The sequence below is a fragment of the Oncorhynchus gorbuscha genome, linkage group LG14, assembly GCF_021184085.1.
Source record: "Oncorhynchus gorbuscha isolate QuinsamMale2020 ecotype Even-year linkage group LG14, OgorEven_v1.0, whole genome shotgun sequence".
Lineage (NCBI taxonomy): Eukaryota > Metazoa > Chordata > Actinopteri > Salmoniformes > Salmonidae > Oncorhynchus > Oncorhynchus gorbuscha.
Window position 1 is genome coordinate 57878136 of NC_060186.1, and position 20156 is coordinate 57898291.

Sequence of the window (20156 nt, forward strand, 5' to 3'; positions counted from 1 at the left end):
AGTATAAATTATTTCAAATTACTTAAATTAAGCAAAGCAGATGGCACCATGTTCTTGTTTTTAAAATGTACAGATAGCTAGGGGCACACTCCATCACTCAAGTCTGTCAGTTCAGAGGCAGTAGGGATGACAAGGGATTTTATTTTGATGTGTGAAATGGACCATTTTCCTGTCCTGCTAAGCATTCAAAATGTAACTTTTGGGTGTCAGGGAAAATGTAGGGAGTGAAAAGTGTTATTTCTTTTAGGAATGTAGTAAAGTAAATGTTGCCCAAAATATAAATAGTAATGTACAGATACCCCAAAAAAACTGCTTAAGTAGTACTTTAAAGTATGTTTTACTTAAGTACTTTACACCACTGGCCAAGTAAAGGCACAGTGCACTACTTTTGTGAAAAATATATTTTTACATTTGTATTTTATTCTGATTTTTCGGGGGACTGCAGCACCCTAAGCATCCCTACTTCCCGCAGCTATGGTTGATGAGCTTCTGCATGGTCCAGTAACTCATGAAGCCCTCTCAGTAATGTATCATTGTCTTGTCAAGGTTAATTATACAGGGATATCTATGGAGTTTTTTTCTTCCTTCGGACAGCATGTTTAAGGTTAGCTCTCGAGAACTCCAAGGGGGCTTTTACAGACAGTTTCCCTCTTGGGTTCTCAGCTGAAGGTATGGACCACAGCTGGCTCCATGTGAACTACAATCTTGACGCTCTGTTTAACATTTAGAAACGTTATTAATCATCACTTGTGATACAGTTTTGGAAACCTTTGGAATGTAACTTTTATAGAAGCGAGAACAAATATTTCAAATACAAAGACAAACTTAGTGTACTTGTATGCAGTTTAGCAAAGTTGCACCAGGATTTGTTTTGAAACAGCTACGATACATCCTCATCTTGCCCTCGCATTTCCATTCTACCATTCCATTCAATATTTCCTGATGCAACTTTGATAAACTGCATACAGTAAGTGTATATTTTGTATTAAAAATATATATATATATTGCTCATATGAGGTGGATTTTCATTTAAACAGAGCATTTGGCCAGGGCCGGGCACTTGCCTCATGCAGCATAATAGCTATGTGGAATGAGTGTTAGTCATGTGCTGCCACGCAGTTGTGGGTGAACAGGGAGTACAGGAGGGGACTAAGCACGCACCCCTGAGGGCACCAGTGTTGAGGGTCAGCATGATTGGATGTGTTGTTTCCTACCCTCACCCTCTACCATTTCCTTGCCATATTGGCTTAGATAACTTATTGCATGTATTTGATTGCTACCCAATTTAAACATCCCTTTACATAAACAGTTTACATGATAATAATAATGTTACTGTTTATCTAGGTGTAAACATAAATTCAGTCCATAAAAAATTGCCCTGCAGACACTGTCCCAGAATGCATCTTGACAATATGGTCTTTGAAAAAAGCAGCGCGGCTAATTCAAGATGGCGGAGATGGACCAGCTAGACGAGAGTAAGTAATAACACGAATTTAACAAGACTTTTAAACTACCAATATAATTATGTGAGGAAATGTTTACTTTAGAACCTTGTATGTGTAACTGTTATTAACTGAATACTTGTCGCACTTTTTTCCTGAAGCGTTTGTAAACTAGTTTTCTAGACGCAAAAGCTAGTGAGCTAACGCTTGTTAGCAAGTTAGCTTGGGAAGCTAGCTGCTTACCGAGCTAACAAGCGTTAGCTCACATTAGTACGCTAGCTAGCTGCTCTAAAAAATAATTAGGCGATTGTCATTATGGCTAACTAAAGGTTTGCAGGCTTGTTTGTTGCCCGTTAGCTAACAACCCTGAAATCTAACGTTAGTTAGCTGAGCTTTGTTTGCTTACTTGATTTGAGTATTTGTATCTAACTTACTTAGCTACATTTAGCTAACTGTTAAAGACTTACATACATTAAACACTGTTCCCTAAAATAAATAATTCGTATAGGTGTCTTGCTGTTTAAATATCTAAAAACAAATCGCCTATTCGGCAGTCTTATCTGTCAAGACACTGACAGAACAGCCCTCTAATGGGTGATGTGAGGGGGTCATACTGCTGGCTAGTTGTCATATTTGTCTAGTAACTGTTCTAGCCACAAACTGCCAATTTCCTCGGTATTTAACAAACATCGATTGTAGAGTTGAAATAAACTGTCAGACCACCTGCTATTCTTTCTATTTGTACCTAGCTAACTACCTTTGTCAATAATTGACCTTGGGTTATTGGGTTAATAAAGATCATTCTCTCCAATGAGCATTATTTTGTCACAACACTTAGTATTTGCATGTACAGATGCCCCTGGGCTATATGGGGACTGCTGACTGGAACTAATCTCCTCCTCACTATGACACCACATTTTGGATTCTAACAAATATTACATTTGATTGACCTACGGGTTTTCTTATATAGTGCCTGTAGAAAGCCTACCCCTTTCAAAATAAAATGTTCACCTTTTGTTGATTTATATCCGGAATAAATACATTTCCACCCCCATTGATCTACACATCCTACCACGCAACTTCCAAGTGAGAAATATCCTGTAATGTTTTAGAAGATCAAATGGGTTGGACAAGTGTCCACCTCCTTTTAATATAAATCTTAAATTAGCTCAGGTGTAACCAATCACCTGAAATCACACACCAGGTTATTTAGCCTCCACCTGTGTAGTTATTCATGTGATTTCATGATGATTTCAGGATAAAATCAGCAGATCCTGTATGTGCCCTCTGCTGGGTTGGACATCGCAGAGCAAACACTTAACCATGAGAACCAATAAGCTCTGAAAACAACTCCAGGACAAATACCCTCGTCAGTTGCATAATGCATTAAACCGAAATGTGTCAAACACAATTTAAACTCCTCTGAATCAGAGAGGTGCGGGGTAGCAAGAAGGAAGCCATTACTCAAGAAAACCCACCTTGAAACCGGTTTTGAAGTATATATAAAAAGTATTTAAAAAGCCATGTGTCAAAGTGTTGTGGTCTGATGAAACTACAATTGAAATGCAAAGCGTTACGTTTATCAGTATGAAAGGGAAAATTAATTGAGCAATGTGCAGAAAAGTCCTTGAGGGAAAACCTGCTGCCCTCTGCAAGAAAGTTGAAACTGGGATGGAAGTTCACCTTTTCAGCATGACATCACAATGACCTGATTCACACAGCCAAAGCTATAGTGGAATAAAAAGGTAAATGTCCCAGTCAGAGTCTGGACCTAAATCCAATCGAAAATGTGTGGCATGACTTCGATTGCTGTCCTAATGAACTTGACAGAGCTTGAACCGTTTTGTAAAGAATAGTCAAATATCGCCAAATCTAGGCACTGACAGAAAAAATGTTAAGTTCAAGGGGTTTAGACTTTCCACAGGCACTGTACATTCGGTTTATTGGGAACATCCATCTAGTGCTGGGTTGGACCCCTCGTTGCCTCCAGATCAGCTAGAATTCTTCTGGGAATGAATTCTACAAAGTATGACTTTCAAATGTTTCTCAGTTGGTATCAAGGGACCTAACGTGTGGCAGAAATTTTCCCCACATGATTACACCATCGCTACCAGCCTGTACTGTCGACACCATTTAGGATGGGGCCGTGGACTCATGCTGCTTACGACAAATCCTGCCATCATCATGCCACAATGGGATTTGTTGGACCAGGCAATGTTTTTCCACTCAATTGTGTTGCTCATGTGCCCACTTGAGCTGCTTCTACTTTTTAGCTGATAGGAATGGAACCCGGTGTGGGTTTCAGCTGCAATAGCCATCCGAGACAAGGAACGGTGAGTTGTGAGTTCTGAGATGCCATACTGCGCCGTTGTATGCCTGTTTGTCGCCCACCTGTTAGCTTGCAAGATTCTTGCCCTTCTTCGACCTTGCTCATCAACATGCTGTTTTCGTCCACAAGACTGCCGCTGACTGGAGGTTTTTTGATTGTCGCACCATTCTCTGTAAACCCTAGACACTGTTGTGCGTGAAAAGCCCAGAGGCCGGCCATTTCTGATGTACTGGAACCGGCGAACCTGCAACTGACCACAATACACGCTCAGTCTAAGTCACTCGTGTAGCCCATTTGTAACGTTCAACCAAACAGTAACTGGATGCCTGTCTGCCTGCTGTATATAGCAAGCCATGGCCACCTGACTGTGGGAGTGAACCATTTTTGTGAATGGCCACTGAGTATGTAAATCCAAAATCATGAGTAAAGTCACTCAATCCTCAAACGCCATCAAATGAGAGAAAGGATGAATAAGAATGCAGGATTTTGTTTAAGTGGAGGACAAATTCCATGTCAGTCTTGGATCATTCCCCTCTTCTCTTGATTGCAGGCTCTTCAGCAGAGGCGCTAGTCAGTCTGAAAGGTACTGTAGCTTAACACATTGCATTTATTATCCCTGTCTGTGTATGTAACCTTTGTATTGCATATACTGCATGCCCACGTTGACTGTTTTTCCCAAAAGGTTGGAGATGTCAGTCCCTCATTGGATTAGGAGTCTTTAAAAGTCTAATTACAAGCTTAAAAATGCAACACACAGGTGATGTGTCAGACTTGGAACTAAGCCCATTTGAACTCTTAACTTGTCAATTGTTATAGTCTTAGACCATCAATGTGTTTTATTCACTGATGTCATTGTCTGATGTGGTAAGTATGTAGTTCTAAGTAGTTACCTCTCCTTTCCTGTAAGACTACTGATTGCAGAATACTTAATAGGAGAAATCAATAATGTGGAAACCAGTCCTTTCAGCTATGGCAGGGCTTGACATTAACTTTTTTTAGTCACTTGTCCTTTGGACAAGTAGGACTGATTTAGCTTTTTACTTGTCCGAAACCTCAAGTCACACCATGGGCCAAAAAGGTGACAGAAAAGTGTGTTGTATGATACAAGGAACCACTTCACAATAACATTCATTATTATTGACAATGGAAGGCTGCTGGTCTCTGATCCCATGTATAATACAGTATCTCCTGGTTATGTGTCCTTGAGCAGAGCGCTTAACCTCCTCCCTCCATAAGATACTGCACTGATAAGCTGTCAACCCTCCATCTGGAGAGCTACCAGGTGTGCAGGCTTTGGCTCCAACCCTACTCAAAACACACCAGTCAGCTTATCAAAGTCCTGTTGAGCAGCTGGTTTTAAAACATTTGGTGTAAAAGCATGCACACCCAGTAGCTCTCCTGGAATCTCTTGGAGGATGGTTGGTCACCCTGCAACATTACTTTTTATGTATTTGATAAAATAATGAGTTACTTGTCAATAGGGTTGGGCACTATCCATACCTTAACTGTGCCTGTTGCCACCCTGGGATATACGGTATTAATGGTAGTAACACCATAGGGGTGCTTTAAAAAAAATCTTTCTTCAAATGTAAATAAAGACCCAAAAATGTCACTTAACAGAATTTTTACAAAATGCTAACAAGTAACGTTACTAAGGAATCCCCATAGCGGATGCTAGGTAAATATTGAAGTCCAGAGAGGACTTAAGAATAAACGTGGCTCGCTTTGATCTTAAAAATGCATTTCGCGACTGCATGATTGACAGACCGCCCATGCCTGTCAATTTAAGCAGGCCTACAGTAATTATACTCCGATGCAATTTGCAGAGATTGGGAGGACAGTGTGCAACACATTGCATCCAGAGGATACTGATCCAATTCTGATTGAAGTAGCCAAATTGGATTTCTTTCAAATTTTGGGATTTTTTACTTGTCCATTTGGACAACCTTATTGCATTCTTTTTGTCTGACAATTTAATAACTTTTCCTGGGCAAGGGGACAAGTGTAATTTTGAGCCCTGTATGGTCATGAAGTAAGGATACTAGGAAAGGAAGACATTTCAGAGTTTTGTGAAACAGACATTGAGAGAGCAGTGGTGATTTGTAAGATGCAAGTTTAATCTATTTTTGATAACGCCACATTTTGTGCATCTCCAGAGGGCAGTCTGTCAAATACTTTGAATGAGAAGCAAACAAAAGCTCACAACACAAGAGGAAGACACACCTTGGTGTCCATGGAAACGGTGAGATGGCCAATCTAGCACTTCATCACATCTATCCTTTGAAACTCTAGGTCTCCTATCGATTTATCTGGTGACTTAATCACTGTTAATTAAGTGGACACTGATAGTCTTATCAGCACTTCCCATTAGCAGTTTGTCCAAGTTACCCTCAATGTTCTGATTTGCACGATCAGTTCTACCTTGAAACTTAATTTTTGTTCTCAACAAATCAGTGCCCCTGTTTCATCATAGATGGGGTAGGCGTGTGCCATAAGCAATACTATCTGCACATTTGAAAAACATTTTTATTAAGCATTGACATTATTCTCACCGATATGCTGATCCTCCTGTCCCTGTGTCTAGCCCACACGGAGCTCCAAGAGGAGCAGACTGTTCAGAGAGGAGGATGAGCAGCGCCTCCCATCCAGATCCCCTAGAAGGAGCCAGAGGGTCACCTCTGTACCCCAGGTATAGCTCCGGCTCACACAGCTGGGCAAAGCAAACCCTGTTGCTTCTGTAAAATAAATGCCTTGCTTTTGGCCAGCATCGTTGTCCTGTCCCCCTCATTATTGTTAATTTGTTTTGATTGTTTTCTTTCAGAAGTTTGCTAATGTGACGACCCCAGATAAGAAAGTGTCTCAGAGAATCGGGCTGAGGTTGAGAAACCTTCTCAAACTTCCTAAAGCACACAAATGGTGCATCTACGAGTGGTTCTATTCTAACATAGATGGGTAAGCTACACTACCACGACAGCTGTATAACTTAAACACACACCCAGTGTGTAATTCCTTTGACCTCTGACACCTTTTCCTCCACCCAGACCTTTATTTGAAGGTGACAATGACTTCTGCCTGTGCCTGAAAGAATCCTTCCCCAACCTGAAGACCAGGAAGTTGACCCGTGTGGAGTGGGGTACAATCAGGAGACTGATGGGGAAACCCAGACGGTATTGTTCATTATTACAGCACATTCTCTTTTTAAAGACTGACCTTCCAAATCTGCTTTGCATTTATTTATTTTTCTGTTTCCTTTTGAAGTGAGTAGATTGTCCCCATGAATATCCCTTTTTTTTTTTTTTTTTTTTTTTAAATAGCCAATGATACATCTTATGGACACCATGGATTCTCAGGGAAATATCCTGGAATGTTAATTAAAGAAACCTTCCTTGGTTGTCTTTCACGCATACCAAGAATACCAACTGTTTGTGTATAATTGACTTCGTTAAATGTTCCCCTTTAGGTGTTCGTCTGCGTTCTTTGCTGAGGAGCGGACTGCGCTGAGGCAGAAGAGGCAGAAGATGCGTATGCTGCAGCAGAGGAAGTTTTTCGACGTGGCACACTGCAAAGACCTCCCCGACGAGATCCCCTTGCCGCTCGTCATAGGAACCAAAGTCACCGGTAAAACACTGTAGTGATGGCAAACAAAATGACTTGTTAAATACCAGCAGCCCCTACCCTAAAAGTAGCTATCAGCAAACCTGTAGTCATAGCACCCAAAGTCCCCTTTAAATCTCCAGATTAGATGGATTCTGTGTGTTCCAGCTCGTCTTAGGGGAGTCCATGACGGCCTGTTCACTGGGCAGATCGATGCCGTGGATACGGGCGCTGCCACTTACCGTGTGACCTTTGACCGGAATGGGCTGGGCACACACACCGTGCCTGATTACGAAGTGCTGGTACGCCTGGTCTTCATTACTCATTCAGCATTGACATGTTAGAATGAGGGATTCTGACCTTGGCAAACATCAAACACACAGAGAAACCGGGGTCTGTCCATTACCAGCAGTGCTGTTGTCAACTTAAAAAGCAAAACATTTAGAAAAATCCTTCAATCACACACGCTACATGGAAATCACAAGGGAAACAAGAAAAAGATGATGCAATAAATTACTTCCTGCTGTATTACCAACGATATGGTTGATTTAAATCTATTGTTTTTCCCCCCTCCAGAGTAATGAGCCCAACGAGACCATGCCCATCTCAACCTTCGCACAGAAACTGAGACCCTCCCGCTTTCAAAACTTCATGACCCCTCCCAGAGTGACCTACGCCTCCGCCACCACACCAGTCCTCATGGTAAGAAGGAAACGGTGGACATTGTACAGTACCAGTCAAAATTTGACACACCTACTCAATACAGGGTTTTTCTTTATTTTTACTATTTTCTACATTATAGAATAGTGAAGACATTAAAACTATGAAATAATACATATGGAATACTGTACTAACCAAAAAGTGTTCAAAATATTTTATTTGAGAGAATTCAAATTGCCACCCTTTGCCTTAATGACAGATTTTCACACTCTTGGCATTCTCTCAAATTGCTTCATGCAGGGATGCAAACTAGTCACCTTTCGGTGAAATTCGCCTCAAAATAGGTGACCTACGTGATTCGTGTAGATCCGATGAGAAAAGTTTGTGCGGGGGTGCTTTGGATCACTACTGGCTGTAAGTGAACGAGTGATGCGCCTTTGGAGCAATACTGGCTGTATCCAAGGTTCAGCCAATCGTTCACATAACAATAGAATGCAGCACGCTACTTAAGAGAGACACGACAACCAATGTGCTAGTTACGGCATCAGCGTATGCTGAAAGAGTGGAGAGTGGAATGGCAATTTACCAATTACAGCAGGGTGTCCCCTGAACGATAACAGAGGTAGGAGTGAAGCCTGACCATCGAGATGGGGGTGAAAAGGTGATGAACCGCACTTCATGCGCTGTAACCGAAAAACACCCGGCATTTGGAAAGTTTGAGCTGGGGGAGAAAGTGTGGCAGAACAAGTAGTGTTTAGAGGTGAAAGAAACACACACCTATTTTGGCGAGGTGCTGGCTAGCGGAGGGGAATGCTTACAAAAGTAAAGGAGCCGCACACTCTAGGAGCTCAGGTGCAAAAATATTTATGCCCAGCGTTTCGACAGACAAGCTGTCATCATCAGGGTATAATGACAAACACTGCGGGATGACTTATTTATATAGTGTCAAGACACACAGGTGCCCGTAATCATGGCCGGGTGTGGTCTGATATCATTGGTTCATCCTCATATTAAAATAACACACAAAAAACATAAATGGATAGCGTACGATCATAGATACAATTTGGCTACATACGCCTACAAACATTTACAATAGCAAAATCACAAGAATGACTTCAGATCAAAGTCTACGTTGAGACCGAAAGGAGCAAGGGTCTTCAAATTAAAGATCCAAGCAGCCTCCCGTTTTAACAATAAATTGTCGAGGTCACCTCCTTCTACGGAGGGGGACATGTTCGGTGCCAATATAACGTAGAGACAAAATCGAGTGGTTTTCTTCCAAAAGGTTGGCCGCAACTGGGTAAGTTGAGTTTTTGCAGCTAATGGTGCTACGATGCTCCGAGATACGTACTTTTAATTTGCGCTTTGTTTTATCTACACAATTTTTACCACAAGGACAAGTTATAAGATAAATAGCACCCTTAGTGGAGCACGTGATGACACCTTTGATTGGGATCTGTTTCCCTGTTTGGGGGGTGTTTGAAGGATCTACATTTATAAGTGTCATTACATTGAGCACAGCCATTACACTTGTAGTTTCCATCCATTAGGGGCTCAAATAGACATTGTGCAGGGATATCATGGGGTGGTAAATCAGAGTTTACCAATTGTGAGATTTCTGCTCCGTGAGAATACGACCAAGGGAAAATATCGGTAATGTGTTTTCAGACCATCATCGGATCTTAGAATGTGCCAATGTTTGTTCAGAGCACTTTGAATAGTGGGTAGTTTGTTTTTGCGAGACTGACCTTGAAAAAGGTCTCGTTTTGGGACAAATATTGTTATGTATATTGCTACAGTAACTGGATCGAAGTTGACGTTGGCTAGCCAGAGAAATGTTGAGCAATATTAGCCAACTTAACTGGTCACATAATTGAGTTTATGGTGTGAAAATTAGCTGGCTAATAAGGTCAGGCAGCTAACGTTAGCTTGTCTGATGCTGTAACCTAACCATTCGCTATAGTATTAACTGGTATACGACCCCTTGCCGATGTGCCGAACCCCCCCTCTTCATTGCTGCGACTTGCTTGCTAGTTGAGAATTCTGCTCTTCACTCCGTTGTCATTTCAGCTACCAAAATGGTAATGAAGTGTGCCTTGCAGTCCCAAGATGGAAAGGGGGGATTTCGGCATGCAAGAAAATAGCCCCCCCCCCCCCCCCTTCTAATTTCCTTAATTTTGTAACCACAGTTCTGTGGCACACATCAGAGTCAAATACTTTCTATAGAACAAACTTCACGTCAGGATAGGCAACCAAAATTAATGTGTGTGTTATATTAAACAGAGGAGGGAGTAAAATGTAGGCTGGGGGAGAGTTTTGGCCCAACACCTTCATAACGTGTTAGTTGCATACTGGACCCTGGCAAACTGTATGAAACTTGTGTCAGCGAACTATCTGTAAACTGTATTTCCCTCTACAGTATGTGGTTCATTTTCAGAATTAGAGAATTAGTTGAAAATGAGGCGTTGCTTGTTAAACAAGTGGATTCACTGATGAAGTGGAGCTGGACCTGGCTTAAGCTGGATGCCACTATAGAGTTGAAAGGAACCCCAAACACGTTCCCTCTTTCTCACTTTTTCAATACAGTGGATTAAAAGGGGTATGCCAGGTGTACTCTCTGCCTGAAAGATGTCAATTATGCCAACAAAGGGTATCTTGCTCTTCTGGCACATTGTAGAATAATTTCCAAAGGCAGAAAGTGTATGACGTAATGTGCATTGTAGCCCAAATATGTTTTTGTTGTGTTGAATTTAGCAGTAACACGTGAGTGTGGGGGGATTATTAAATATTTTACTCAGTGAACATTGTTTTTGCACACATGTAGCCTTGTACACTTGATCGACGTCTACTATAGTTGCAACTATAATGGAGCAAAAATAGAATTCCATTCTATTTCCACTTTAAAACTTATGGCTTGGCCTCGACAACATTCCGCTGAAAAGGCAGCTCGCAAAATTCAAAAAAATATTTTTAGAAATATATAACTTTCACACATTAACCTCTTGCTCCTACCTGACACGCAGACGTCCCATCTAGACATCTGGAAATGCAAATGCGCTACGCTAAATGCTAATAGCACTCGTTAAAACTCAAACGTTCATTAAAATACACATGCAGGGTATTGAATTAAAGCTACACTCGTTGTGAATCCAGGCAACAAGTCAGATTTTTAAAATGCTTTTCGGCGAAAGCATGAGAAGTTATTATCTGATAGCATGTAACACCCCAAAAGACCCGCAGGGGACGTAAACAAAATAATTAGCATAGTTGGCGCTACACAAAACGCACAAATAAAATATAAAACATTCATTACCTTTGACCATCTTCTTTGTTGGCACTCCTAGATGTCCCATAAACATCACTATTGGGTCTTTTTTTCGATTAACCTCTTGCTCCTACCTGGCACGCAGGCGTCCCATCTAGAGCTCTGGAAATGCAAATGCGCTACGCTAAATGCTAATAGTATTAGTTAAAACTCAAACGTTCATTAAAATACACATGCATGGTATTGAATTAAAGCTACACTCGTTGTGAATCCAGGCAACAAGTCAGATTTTTAAAATGCTTTTCGGCGAAAGCATGAGAAGCTATTATCTGATAGCATGTAACACCACAAAAGACCCGCAGGGGACGTAAACAAAAAAAATTGCATATTCGGCGCTACACAAACCGCACAATAAAATATAAAACATTCATTACCTTTGACCATCTTCTTTGTTGGCACTCCTAGATGTCCCATAATCACTATTGGGTCTTTTTTTTTATTAAATCGGTCCATATATAGCCTAGATATCATTCTATGTAGACTGTGTGATAAACGAAAAAAGATAGCGTTTCATAACGTAACGTCATTTTTTTAAATTCAAAAAGTCGACGATAAACTTTCACAAAACACTTCGAAATACTTTTGTAATGCAACTTTAGGTATTAGTACACGTTAATAAGCGATAAAATTCATCAGGAGGCGATGTAAATTCTATAGGTGTCGTCTGGAAAAACATGTCCGGAGAGAGCTCGACCAAAACATCCGGTCGGAGACCGAAGGGAAGTGGTTCCCTTGATTCGGTTCAACCAAGAATCAAAGCTGAATCAAATGACAAGACTCTAGACATCGTGTGGAAGCTGTAGGCACTGAAACCTCGGTCTCATGTAATTCGGTTCACTTTGAACAATTCCTGGAAATAGCGCAAGGATATTTATTTCCATTTTCAGTGATCAGGTTTTCCTGCGCTTTTCGATGAAACTCACGTTCTGTTATAGTCACAGCCCTGATTTAACCAGTTTTATAAACGTCTGAGTGTTTTCTATCCACACATACTAATCATATGCATATACTATATTCCTGGCATGAGTAGCAGGGTGCTGAAATGTTGCACGATTTTTAAACAGAATGTTCGAAAAATTAGGGGGTAGGAGGAAGAGGTTAAATCGGTTCATATATAGCCTGGATATCGATCTATGAAGACTGTGTGATCAACGAAAAAAATTGTGTTTTATAACGTAACGTCATTTTTTATAATGAAAAAAGTTGACGATAAACTTTCACAAAACACTTCGAAATACTTTTGTAATGCAACTTTAGGTATTAGAAAACGTTAATAAGCGATCAAATTGATCACGAGGCGATGTATATTCTATAGCTGTACGTCTGGAAATAATGTCCGGGTAAATCTCAACCAAAATATCCGGTCGGAGACCGGAAGAACTGCGCTGCCTTGTGTCTGTTTGGCCAAGAAACAAATCGTAGGCAAATGACAAGACTGTTGACATCGTGTGGAAGCTGTAGGTATTGCAACTTCGGCCCCATTTAATGTGGTTCATGTTTAACAATTGGTTGAAGTGGCGCATGGATATATTTTCCAATTTTCAGTGATCAGATTTTCCTGCACTTTTCGATGAAACGCACGTTCTATTATAGTCACAGCCGTGATTTAACCAGTTTTATAAACGTCTGAGTGTTTTCTATCCACACATACTAATCATATGCATATACTATATTCCTGGCATGAGAAGCAGGGCGCTGAAATGTTGCGCGATTTTTAACAGAATGTTCTAAAAAGTAGGGGGTAGGAGTAACAGATTTTAACAAGTCCAATACACCAAATAAAAGAAACTTCTTGTTAATCTACCCATCATGTCCGATTTCAAAAATGCTTTACAGCGAAAGCACAACATATGATTGTTAGGTCAGAGCCAAGTCACAAAAAGAAATATAGATCAAATGAATCACTAACCTTTTGATGATCTTCATCAGAGGACACTCATAGGACATCATGTTACACAATACATGTATGTTTTGTTCTATAATGTGCATATTTATATAAAAAAATCTGTTTACATTGGCGCATTACGTTCAGTAGTGTTTTTCTTCCAAAACATCTGGTGATTTTGCAGATAGCCACATCAAATCCCAGAAATACTCATAATAAACATTGATAAAAGATACAATTGTTATTCACAGAATTAAAGATATACTTCTCCTTAATGCAACCGCTGTGTCAGATTTCAAGAACTTTACGGAAAAAGCAATCTGAGCATGGCGCTCAGAGCCCAATCCAGCCAAAGAAATATCCGCCATGTTGGAGTCAACAGAAGTCAGAAATAGCATTATAAATATTCACTTACCTTTGATCTTCATCAGAATGCACTCCCAGGAATCCCAGTTCGACAAATGTTTGGTTTGTTCCATAGAGTCCATAATTTATGTCTAAATAGCCACTTGTTGTTAGCATGTTCAGCCCAGTAATCCATCTTCATGAGGCGTGAGCACTAGGTCCAGACAAAGTCGAAAAGTTCCGTTACAGTTCGTAGAAACATGTCAAATGACGTATGGATCTTTAGGATGTTTTTAACATAACTTCAATAATGTTCCAACCAGAGAATTCCATTGTCTGTAGAAAAGCAATGGAATGAGAGCTACCTCTCACATGAACGAGCATCACGAGCCTGTGGCACTCTGCCCGACCACTGACTCAAAGAGCCCTTATGAGCCCCTCCTTTACAGTAGATGCCTGAAACAAGTTTCTAAAGACAGTTGACATCTAGTGGAAGCCTTAGGAAGTGCAATTTGACCTCATAGACACTATATTCGGTAGGCCAAGCTTTGAAAAACTACAAACCTCAGATTTCCCACTTCCTGGTTGGATTTTTCTCAGGTTTTCGCCTGCCATGAGTTATGTTATACTCACAGACATCATTCAAACAGTTTTAGAAACTTCAGTGTTTTCTATCCAATACTACTGTCCTTCTGTAGCTCAGTTGGTAGAGCATGGCGCTTGTAACGCCAGGGTAGTGGGTTCGATCCCCGGGACCACCCATACGTAGAATGTATGCACACATGACTGTAAGTCGCTTTGGATAAAAGCGTCTGCTAAATGGCATATATTATTATTATTATTACTAATAATATGCCAATATTAGCATCTGGAACTGAGTAGGAGGCAGTTTACTCTGGGCAAGCTTTTCATCCAAAAGTGAAAATGCTGCCCCCTATCCTAAACAGATTAAGATGTGAAAAAAACAAGTGCAATATTTAGGTGTGTGTGTGGTCACAAGCGTTCTATTATAAAGACTGTCATGGCTAACTGCAATATTAGTGTATAGTTATTTTTCTCAAGACTTGAGTGTCATTTGCAGTCTAGGCAACAAATAACATTGGATTGCTTTCTTTAACAAAACATGTAGCTTTGAGTTAGGTTCACATTGACCACTTTATTTTACACACAGAGACTGATCATGTAGATCATATTCTTTGTTGTTTAATTAGTTAAAACCTGCATTTCCCCTTAGCAGGGATTTATTTTTTTTTTTTTTTTGTGCAACAAAATAAGTTGCCTTTTTGGGCCCTCACCAGTTTGCATCCCTGTTCATGAGGTTGAGTCAATCACCACCTTCCGGAGACACCTGAAACCCCACCTCTTTAAGGAATACCTAGGATAGGATAAGTAATCCCTCTCACCCCCCCCCCTTAAGTTTTAGATGCACTATTGTAAAGTGACTGTTCCACTGGATGTCATAAGGTGAATGCACCAATTTGTAAGTCGCTCTGGATAAGAGCGTCTGCTAAATGACTTAAATGTAAATGTTGTCACCTGGAATGCTTTTCAATTAACAGGTGTGCCATATAAAAGTTCATTTGTGGAATTTCTTCCCTTAATGCGTTTGATCCAATCAGTTGTTGTTACAAGGTAGGGGTGGTATACATAAGACAGCCCTATTTGGTAAATACCAAATCCATATTATGGCAAGAACAGTTCAAATAAGCAAAGAGAAACGACAGTCCATCATTACTTTAAGACATAAAGATCAGTCAATCTGGAAAATGTCAAAAACAAGTGCAGTCACAAAAACCAAGCGCTGTGATGAAAACTGACTCTCATGAGGACCGCCACAGGAAAGGAAGACCCTGAGTTACCTTTGCTGCAGAGGATACGTTCATTAGTTACTAGCCTCAGAAATTGCAGCCCAAATAAATGCTTGAGAGTTCAAGTAACAGACAGATCTCAACATCAACTGTTCAGAGGAGACTGTGTGAATCAGGCCTTCGTGGTGGAATTGCTGCAGAGAAATCACCACTGAAGGACAGAAATAAGAAGATACTTGCTTGGTCCAAGAAACACGAGCAATTGACATTAGACGGGTAAAAAGTTATCCTTGGGTCTGGAATCCACGTTTCTTCGTGAGATGTGGTGTGGGTGAACAGATCTCATGTGTATTTCCCACCGTAAAGCATAGAGGAGGAGATGTTATGGTGTGGGGTGCTTTGCTGGTGACACTGTCTGTGATTTAATTTAGAATTCAAGGCACACTTAATCACCATGGCTCCAAAGCATTCTGCAGCAATACGCCATCCCATCTGGTTTGCGCTTAGTGGGACTATCATTTGTTTTTCAACAGGACAATGACCCAACACACCTCCAGGCAATGTAAGGGCTAATTGACCAAGAATGAGGGTGATGGAGTGCTGCATCAGATGACATGGCCTCCACAATCACCTGGCCTCAACCCAAATGAGATGAGTTGGAATGCAGAGTGAAGGAAAAGCAGCCAACAAGTGCTCAGCATATGTGGGAACTCCTTCAAGACTGTTGGAAAAGCATTCCTCATGAGGCTTGTTGAGAGAATGCAAAGCAGTCATCAAGGAAAAGGGTGGCTACTTTGAAGAATATAAAATATATTTTGATTTGGTCATGGGTGAACCTCAGCCACGCTCAAGGTCCTAAACGATATAACCGCCATCGATAAGAGACCTTACTGTGCAGCAGTATTCATCAACCTGCCTAAGGCTTTCGATTCTGTCAATCACAACATTCTTATTGGCAGACTCAAATGATTGTTTAAATGCCTTGTTTACTCAAATGATTGCCTTGCCTGGTTCACCAACTACTTTGCAGACAGAGTTCCGTGTGTCACATCGGAGGGCCTGTTGTCCGGACCTCTGGCAGTCTCTATGGGGGTGCCACAGGGTTCATTTCTCGGGCCGACTCTCTTCTCTGTATACATCAATGATGTCGCTCTTGCTGCTGGTGATTCTTTAATCCACCTCTACGCAGACGACACAATTCTGTATACCTCTGGCCCTTCTTTGGACACTGTGTTAACTAACCTCCAGGCGAACTTCAATGCCATACAACTCTCCTTCCGTGGCCTCCAGCTGCTCTTAAATGCAAGTAAAACTAAATGCATGCTCTTCTTCAACCGATCGCTGCCCACCCGTCCAGCATCACTACTCTGGACAGTTCTGACTTAGATTATGTGGACAAATACAAATACCTAGGTGTCTGGTTAAGACTGAACTCTCCTTCCAGACTCACATTAAACATCTCCAATCCAAAATTAAATCTAGAATCCGCTTCCTATTTCGCAACAAAGCATCCTTCACTCATGCTGCCAAACACCCTGGTAAAACTGACGATCCTAGACTTTGGCGATGTCATTTACAAAATAGCCTCCAACACTCTACTCAACAAACTGGATGCAGTCTATCACAGTGCCATCCGTTTTGTCACCAAAGCCCCATATACTACCCACCACTGCGACCTGTATGCTCTCATTGGCAGGCCCTCGCTTCATACTCGTCACCAAACCCACTGGCTCCAGTTTATCTACCAGTCTATGCTAGGGAAAGCCCTGCCTTATCTAAGCTCACTGGTCAACATAGCAGCACCCACCCGTAGCATGCGCTCCAGCAGGTGTATCCCACTGGTCATCCCCAAAGCCAATTCTTCATTTGGCCGCCTTTCCTTCCAGTTCTCTGCTGCCAATGACTGGAACAAACTGCAAAAAACACTGAGGCTGGAGACTCATATCTCCCTCACTAGCTTTAAGCACCAGCTGTCAGAGCAGCTCACAGATCACTGCACCTGTACATAGCTCATCTGTAAATAGCCCATCCAACTACCTCATCCCCATACTATATTTATTTATCTTGCTCGTTTGCACCCCAGTATCTCTACTTGCACATTCATCTTCTGCACTTTTTAACATTTGTGTTTAATTGCTATATTGTAATTACTTTGCCACCATGGCCTATTTATTGCCTTTACCTCTCTTATCCTACCTCATTTGCACATGCTGTATATAGACTTTTTCTACTGTATTATTGATTGTATGTTTGTTTATTCCATATGTAACTCTGTATGTGTCCAAACTGCTTTGCTTTATCTTGGCCAGGTCGCAGTTGCAAATGAGAACTTGTTCTCAACTAGCCTACCTGGTTTAAATAAAGGTGAAATAAAAACTTTTTAAAATACTTTTGATTTTGTTAAATACTTTTTTTTGGTTACTAGATGATTCCATATGTGTTATTTCATAGTTCGATGTCTTCACTATTATTCTACAATGTAGAAAATAGTAAAAATAAAGAAAAACCCTTGGATGAGTAGGTACGTCCAAACTTTTGACTGGTACTGTAGTTTCATCACTTCTAATCATTCATTTCTGAATTATGTCATCTGGGATACTGGTTAGGTATTATATTTACAGTGTTATTTGTGATAATTTGAGATCACTGTGAATGTTACATGTACTTCTATTGCTATAACATGATTATGACTGACCCTTTGTCTCTCAATTTAATTCAATATTGCTTTGCTTATTTGCCATTGGAATTTACACATATTCCTGTGACAGGACAATGATCCCCTCATCAGCCAGTCTCCATGGAAAAACAAACTCCCTGGAGCGGATGGGGACACGCTTGGAGGGTTCCCTGTCAAGTTCCTCGTCCAAGTGGTCAGTCTTCCTAACTTGACTCTGCTTCTAGGATAATATAGCATAATGTGAAGGTAAATGTCCCACTAAGAATCTCTCCCTCCTAGACGAGGCTCTCCAAGATCCTCATGATCAAGAAAGAACACGTCAAGCACTTGAAGGATATGAACGCAGAAGCTGAAAAACTGGTAGAGTCTCAGAAAAGACTAAATCCGTATTATGGCAGAATATGTTCCTAACAGTTTATTCCATCATAGAAATGGTAAATATATACAACTTAACATTGAATTGTGCTGTGTGTTTTGTAGAAGTCGTGCTCGATGCCTATAGGCCTAGAGTTCCAGAAGCGTTATGCCACCACAGTACTGGAGCTGGAGCAACTCAATAAAGACCTGAACAAGGTTCTGCACGAGGTCCAGCAGTTCTGCTACGAGGTGACGACACACTGGCACATCTTTCGGTCTAATCTAAGTAAAGGGTCTATATTTGATTGTCTTGCAGCTACACGTGTAACAGATCGCCTTACCTCCGAGTGTATTTAGCAAGAAGGCATGAGACGAGCAAAACATCACCAATAGTCATTTTTAGATTATCATCGATGAAGGGTGTCTAATGACGATATACTGATAAATTGCATATTTGTTTCCAAAGCTTAAATGAGCATCTTTATCTTTGGCTGGTCCCAGAACAGTTTATACAAGAATATGAATCGACACATGTCCCTCTGTCCTCTCCAGCTGGCCCCAGATCAGGGCATGGCTCCTGCGGACCGGCCCACAGAGCTGCGTCAGCGCTGTGAGGAGGAGGCCAAGGAGATGGTGCAGCAGACCAACACCCTCCGTGACGACCAGCAGTGCGTCTCCAACGCCAGCCTCACTCACCTCATCTCAGGCCTCACTGCCTTACTGCTGCAGATCAAGGTTAGTGTATGGTGCGCGCACACAGCATCACAGCACTACTCTATTTGTTTGCCTGAGCATGTATTTGTTTGTTTGTTCCAGTGTCTGGCTGAGGGAGGAGATCTGAACTCCTTTGAATTTAAATCACTCACTGACTCTCTGAATGACATAAAGAGCTCAATCGACCCCTCCAACCTCAGGTGAGTGCCTCTACAGTTCACATCCAATCTGCCCAATATTTCATTCCATTTAGCGCTATGCGAGGAGATGGATGACTGTGATGAAAGACTTCAGAGGAAGGGATAGAAGATGGTGGGTGCATGTTCACCTAGTCTTAATGTTTGTCTTGCCTGTGCAGTTGCTTCCAGAACAACGTAGAGATTCACGTAGCCCATATCCAGAGTGGTCTGAGTCAGCTGGGAAACCTACATGCCTTTGCAGCCAACAACACCAACACAGTCTGAACACACACAAAGAGAGCGGCCTGGTCAGCATCAACTAAGTGGAACATGCACACTATCTCGAGTGACTGTGAAAGAAGAGGTCGGTTTGTGGCTCCCCTGACTTTCAAACAAAAAGCCCCAAGTGAAATGATCTGGCTCAACTTGTAGGCTGTTTCTGAGGTTGTGGGGAAATATCCTTACTTTTCTCACAGCTGTCTGTCATCCACGTTTGATTTTATTGTATATATGTCTTTGAAAATGACTGTTTACTGTAATGAACACAGACAAAATGTCATGTCAAACCTACCCTGGTCTATAGACTAGACTTTGGTCACTGCAAGAATTCACAACACAATTTCTGTTGTGGATTTATTCTATGGTCTCATGTGCCAAACAGTACTTCAAGCAGTTTCTATTATAATCCATATTTATTTTTAAGAGTTGGTGATAAAACAAGATTTACCATTTGGAGCTTCCCTTTGTGAGTCAATGTTTTGTGTTCCTTTACTCCACTGGTAGTAAGCACAGGGTAGGCTAAAGAATGTTTTGTAAAATTGTTTATTGTAGATATTTGTAC

The 20156-nt window shown here is 41.2% G+C and overlaps 1 protein-coding gene across 1 annotated transcript; it reads left to right on the plus strand.

Annotated features, from left to right (window-relative positions):
- The first annotated feature begins 1359 nt into the window (after positions 1-1359).
- On the plus strand, positions 1360-20046 carry lin9 (lin-9 DREAM MuvB core complex component). The gene is made up of 15 exons (XM_046298626.1): positions 1360-1475; positions 4322-4354; positions 5928-6013; positions 6356-6460; positions 6593-6723; positions 6813-6938; positions 7232-7389; positions 7534-7667; positions 7942-8067; positions 18157-18258; positions 18345-18425; positions 18546-18671; positions 18975-19157; positions 19239-19336; positions 19495-20046. Exons 1-15 carry the CDS (start codon positions 1448-1450, stop codon positions 19598-19600), a joined length of 1623 nt encoding a protein of 540 aa, XP_046154582.1. The 5' UTR covers positions 1360-1447; the 3' UTR covers positions 19601-20046.
- The last annotated feature ends 110 nt before the right edge of the window (positions 20047-20156 follow it).

Excerpts from the sequence above, each read along its gene's own strand:
- lin9 (XM_046298626.1), top strand. The coding sequence starts at position 1,448 with ATGGCGGAGATGGACCAGCTAGACGAGA. Across the intron at positions 6,724-6,812 it reads TTCTATTCTAACATAGATGG|ACCTTTATTTGAAGGTGACA; the intron begins GTAAGCTACACT and ends TCCTCCACCCAG. Across the intron at positions 18,672-18,974 it reads TCCAGCAGTTCTGCTACGAG|CTGGCCCCAGATCAGGGCAT; the intron begins GTGACGACACAC and ends TGTCCTCTCCAG.